The sequence below is a fragment of the Chrysochloris asiatica genome, unplaced genomic scaffold (assembly GCF_000296735.1).
Source record: "Chrysochloris asiatica unplaced genomic scaffold, ChrAsi1.0 scaffold00124, whole genome shotgun sequence".
In the NCBI taxonomy this organism is placed as follows: domain Eukaryota; kingdom Metazoa; phylum Chordata; class Mammalia; order Afrosoricida; family Chrysochloridae; genus Chrysochloris; species Chrysochloris asiatica.
The window spans coordinates 5,507,418-5,513,417 of NW_006408642.1; the positions used below are offsets into that span (position 1 = coordinate 5,507,418).

At 40.7% G+C, this 6,000-nt stretch overlaps 1 protein-coding gene across 1 annotated transcript in view; it reads left to right on the forward strand.

Annotated features, from left to right (window-relative positions):
- The window catches only part of TCAIM (T cell activation inhibitor, mitochondrial), a 40,614-nt gene extending 36,862 nt beyond the window's left edge, over window positions 1-3,752 (forward strand). The window contains exon 10 of the mRNA XM_006868776.1: window positions 3,345-3,752. Coding sequence (XP_006868838.1) covers window positions 3,345-3,585 — 241 coding nt within the window. The 3' untranslated portion in view covers window positions 3,586-3,752. The remainder of the gene's footprint in view (window positions 1-3,344) is intronic.
- The last annotated feature ends 2,248 nt before the right edge of the window (window positions 3,753-6,000 follow it).

Genomic DNA, 6,000 nt, shown 5'->3' on the forward strand with positions numbered 1-6,000 from the left:
CAGTGCTCTGTTTTATGTATCTGTTATGAAGAAAGGAGGATTTTATGTTCAAAAGTGGGTTGTTGTTTTTTTTGAAGATGTTGCTGGCGGAGGTTTTGTAGCCATGAGTTGATTCACTCATTCACTCAGTTTGCCGCCATGTGTTGTGGTGGTCGTAGGTGCCAGTAGTAGGAACATGAAGACCTGATCCCTGCTCTTCTGCAATTTGTTTCTCCTGGGAGACTGGAGTGCTCTAAGGGTGTCAGTGGTGGCTGAGCCCACAGAGTCAAATTGAGTTTGTCTGGGAGTGGGAAGGAGCTGAAGAGAACAACCCCTAGATGTCACTGGAGAAGCATTTCTGGGAGGAGGAGACTCAGGAGGGCAGGGATGTGGTATTTGATATACCACATGATGACTTGGTCAACAGTACACTCATAGAAGCAATCCTATGACTCCTGTGGATTTGTCCTCGGTCTTCACAAATTGTAAAGCGCAGTGATATAAAAAGAATAAAGTGAGATGAAGGGTGGCAAATAAGGAAAACCATGGAGGCCATCCCTGTAACAAGTGATGATAATGAGATCATCTCTGTGTAAAATAAGTGAAGGAGTACAGTTCTGGGTTTTGCTTGTGGAATTGACTATATTCTATTGCACAGATTTCCTGCTCTTTGGTTAGCTTTTAAGAATTGGTGTTTCTGATATTCCTTGTCTAAATTAAGTCTGGTTTAACCCTTGAGAGCCGTTCTAGGCCCTCTTTCACTATCAGGACTGATGATTTTATTTGCTACACTATAGTTGCTGCTCTTTTGTATTTTCTCTATGGCCATTTCATAGGTTTAGGATATTTTTTTTCAATGTTTTATTGTGAATTATATGATAGTTTACATGGGAGAACATTAGTTTTACATTCATTCTATCGTATATCATTTCACTGCCATGGTTACAATCCCCTCCATGCATCATCAACCAACCAAAGGTTATACCCTGCAAGCCTGCCCCCTACACTCTTCCCTACCACCCCCACCCCCCCAGCACACAGTCACTCTCTCTCTCTGGATCTAAAGTCCCCAGCTGCTCCATCGCTCCACGTCATTGTCTCTGCCGCCATCTCAGGCATCGCTGCTTCTCTGGGTAGGGTCCCTCTCTTGGCTCTTCTCCATTGATGGTCCTATGGACCTCCGCTCCTAGAATGGAGAGTTAATCACGCCCTTCCTTGCTATAAAATGTCTACCTTTACATTTCCAACCCTCACAATCAGTCCTGATAACAATTATTCACTATTGTGTCACAAGAGACCCATCTGCATTTCATTTCATCAGCTCCACCTAGACAGATTGGATACTACTCACTGGAGATTCTGCCTTCCTCAAGGACCCCTGGCTCTAGGTTCCCTTTTGAAAGCTTGTAAGTCAGTCACTTCTTGCCTTTGTAGCCGCCCCCTCATTTTGGGTAGCCAATGTCCAAGTTGCCCATCCCTGTCTACTCTGTGTGTGGAAGGGGTGGGAATGATTCTTGCTGTAAACATATGCTCCCTCTTTTGAGCTACTGCATCCATAGGTGTAGGTCAAGTTCATCAAATTGTATCAGATTACTCTTTTTTTTCCTCTTCTTTCTTCTTCTGGTTGAGCTCTGATAATCCAGTCATTGAAGTCAGGTCAAGTGGGGATTATCTGCAAGTGTGGGTGTTCTTGTGCATATGCCTTCTCTTTTTATCACCTGAACGATTCACTCTCCACATTATAGGGCTTAGCTTGCTGCTTCACTGCTGTTTTTCCCTCACTTCCCCTTATCGGTGACGAGCGTGGTCACCAATCAGAGCGTGTATTCCCATTGAGTCTTATTCTTGGAAGGGGGTTTGCACTGAGGGGACCCGACCACTTGCCTTGATGTTTCCTGGGCAAGCAACTTGTTTGTTCTTGTAGTAACAGTCTGTCTGCCTCTATTGTTTTGTATTTTTCCTGTAGGTCTTTCTTTCAAGAAGTATCTTCTGTTCTTCTAGCCGCTCCAGGCTGGTCTGGTAGTCCTTTCAAGTGGAAATTTCCCATCTCTGGAGATCTGGATGTGGTTCAGGCTTCTACCTATAGTCTGTGTATTGCAGAGGCCTGCTTTAGGATATTTTTTAGAGCTTTTTGAGAAACCAAGAATCATTTTAGAGATAGACTAAAAATACTTACTTTTGTTGTTAAGTGCTGTCAAGTCAGTTCCGAGACGTAGTGACCCCTGTATAGCGTTTTCAAAGTTTTAAAGCCTCCTCTTTCTCGTTGAAGCGGCTGGTAGGTTCAAACTGCCCACTTATGGTTCACAGTCTAGGGCAAGGGAGGGGAACATCCAGCCAGAAAGCTATGTAAGGCTCTCGAAATAATTTGGTCTGGCCTTGCTAAGCAACCACAGTTCTGGCCATTAGACTGTTGTTGTTATGTGTCATGGAGTCGGTTCCAGCTCATAGCAGGCTAATTTTTAAGTTTATCATTTTGTATGGCCTGCAAATAATGTTACAAATTTTGGCAGAAAAAAACATTCCCCATCCTGCTCTAGAGCCACTGGGCTTCAAAATACTAAAGTTGCTTTTAAGTGCTATCGAGTCAGTTTCAATTCATAGTGTCCCTGTAGAGGGTTTCTGAGGAGCAGCTGGTGAGTTTGAACCACCAACCTTGCGGTTTAAACTGACTTTGCAGTCCAGTGTTTATTCTGCAGTGCCACACATATAACTGAATTTCTTTAAATAAGAGGAGGTGGATGGAGTTGCAGATAAAGGTGGTTGTGAATTGACAGCAGTTACAGCTTGGTAATGGACCCATGGATATTCAGTCGGCTAGTCTCTACTCTGTATGCATCTGAAACTTTCCGTACTACAAATACATGCATAATATATAATACAAACCTTTTTGAGAAAATGGATAACAAAGGCCTTAAAGTAGAGAATGAATGATATTTCTCTGCTTTTATACTGCAAGTTAGCCTTGGGATACAAGGATGTTTAAGACAGATAAGCTAAAGGCATTGTATAATCCTACAGGAAGAGCTTGAGGACTGCAGTGCTCCCTCTGGGTACTTCCGGTGTCTGTAGCATCCTAGACTTCAGAGTCTGTGTAGTGAACCTGGTGTACCAGAACCTGCTTGAAGTGTACCTGGTAGACTGCTTTGAAGCATTTTTTTCTGTTCCCTTACAGTAACTATGTTGATGCCTCCAAACCTGAACTAGTTGTTGTTGAATCAGTTCTGATTTATGGCAGCCTCAGATGTGTCAGTTATGGAACTTTGTTCCATAAGGTTTTCAGTGACTTCTTTGTCTTTTTTCTCTTTTCATGTTCTTTAATTATGTTATTGTTTATGGCAATATTATTTTTATTTTTAATAAAACAGGTTAAAAGTTATTGAAAATGAACTGATACAGGCTTCAACAAGGAAGTTTTCTCTGGAGAAGTTGTACAAGGAGCCCAGCGTTTCTAGTAAACAAATGGTGGATTGTTGTAGGAGATTGCTAGAACAGTCCCTGCCTTACCTCCATGGGATGCATGTCTGCGTTTCACATTTTTACTCTGTTATGCAAGATGGAGACCTTTGTATTCCTTGGAATTGGAAGAATGGAGAAGCCTCTAAGTAACAAAGAAATCTGTATTCTTTTTTAAAGAGATAAAAAAAAAGAACTATTAAGTTAAACTTATTTAAATCCACAATTTGATATAACAGTATTATTATACTTATAAGAACAACATTTCTAATTGCTGCTTTAAATGTAGACCTTTTTAAAGAAATGTATTTCTACTAGGAATCCTATTTTAAAAAAGGTTTTCTCTCTTGATGTCATGATGTTTCTTAGCTAATTGACAAGCCTGGTAAAGAGATGTTAGATTGAAAGAATATGTTTTTAGTGATATGTAAATGAAGCATTCTGCGTGAGTAAAATATATTTTTTATATGAATGACTGTTGATTAGGGGCTGAACAAGTGTGTGTGTGAGTATTAACAGGCCTCATAGTCAGTATAAATCTGAAGTAATGGAACTCATTTCCACATGTAACATAGAATTCACATTGCAGCTTCTTAGCTACATCTCGTTTTATACATACACACAGTGTTTTGCAGCCAGTAATGGTCAGTTGATGGCCAACACAGATGATTGATAAGTTACTAATTTTATCCTAGAAAAAGAAAAATGGGGAAAGAAGAAACTGGATAAACATAAGGTATTGGCATTGTCATATGCAATCTGATACCAATTTATTCGAACAGCTCCTTCTGACAAAGAATTTCAAGTTAAACTCATAATTTTTCATGCCTATTAAAATTTTGTAACTGTTGGTAGCTTGAAACCAGTGATTGTTTTTGAGTAATTTAATGAGGGGATTAGTTTGTTTTCATGGGCAAATGCCACCCAGGAAAGTCCTTGCGTGTTCTCAGAATTCCAGACAGATCATCCACTTAAGTGGTTCAGAACACATCAGGATTTTGGTTACACCTCTCAACCCCTCTCTTCCTGTGAAGCCTGTTCATTAGTTCTGGCCTTGGTTGAAGCCCCTCAAATTCACCAATGTGCATGGTGTCTGGACTTCCCAGGGACCAACGGCACACAGCTCAGCCCCCAGGGGTCTCTTGGTCTACAGCAGAGCTAAGCAACCTAGCCTCAGTACAGAGCTTCTCTTCCTGCAGATGATTTCCCTGGTAGAATCTTTACCAGACACAAAAGCTCTTCAACTGGCTTCTCAAGAGGAAAAGGTATTTCCTGGTTTGGGACAGAATTTTACTGTTGAAGAAATCAAAAAGAAATTTTTTCCTCAGTGCATTAGAAAGTAGAGTATACATGCAAACAGTTTGAAGTATGTTTTAAATTTATGTAAAACACTGGTTGTTTAAATGGTTCAAGTTCAAATATGTGTTCAAAAGCCGTGTTGATTTCTAGTTGTTGTAGTTTGTGCATATTATATCCCTTTTAACCTGTGCCTAACAACTATACTTAAATTATTTTTCTACTGTAACAAATGTTTGTGACCTGTAAAGATTTTCCAGAACCAAATAACAGGAGTGAAAAATTCCTTAAAGGTTATCTAAGACAATTTACTGTCCAGTTAGGTTTGGATTATGTCATTTCTAAAATCAACTAATATAGAATCTCTAGGAACTTGTTTTGCATTGGATTTTGCCTCAGAATTCTTGTTATGTTATAAATACCTACATCAATCAGATAACCGGTTTTCTTGTTATTCAATTATTAATAGTTTTACAACCTAATAGGAAATTGCAAGAAACGTGCCTATATGTAAGTATTTGCACCAGTTGTCAGTTTGTCATACTGTGATAGCTTGTGTGTTACAGTGATGCTGGAAGCTATTCCACCAGCATTTCATATCCCAGCAGGCTCATGGCAGACAAGTTTTAGCAGGGCTCCAGAATAAGACAGACTAGGAAGAAAGACCTGGCATTCTGCTTTTGACAGTTGGCCAGTGGAACTCCTATGAACCACAACACAGTATTGCCTGACTTACTTGGTTTGAACGTATCAGACAGGATCAGTTACTGAGGAGGACAGCATGTTCGTTGGAGGAGAGGGCCAGCGAGGATGATCTGGACCGGCACAGTAGTTGCAATAATGGACTCGAACACACCAGCAATCATGAGGATGGTACAAGACCAGGCAACATTTTGTTCTATTGTACATAGGTCGCCATGACTCAGAATTGACTTGTGACTATCTGTATGTGACTTTCTCTCCCAATTTTTCTGAGGAAAATCTACTGGCAGAAAGGGAAACTTCTGTCCTGCTGGTAGCGTAATGATTATGAGTCAGGCTGCTAATCTCAAAGTCAGCAGTTCGAAACATCCAGCCATTCCTCGGGAGAACGATGAGGCAGTCTGCTCCATATTTAGTGATCCTATGCAGGGTCGCTGTGAGTCGGAACCAACTCCACAGCACACAACCAAGAACAACTGGAAACTGGCATAGGATCAGACCCATCCTGTGTTATGCCCTACAAACATGTCCTCAGCAACTGATCCTGCCTGATGAAATGTCCAAACCAAG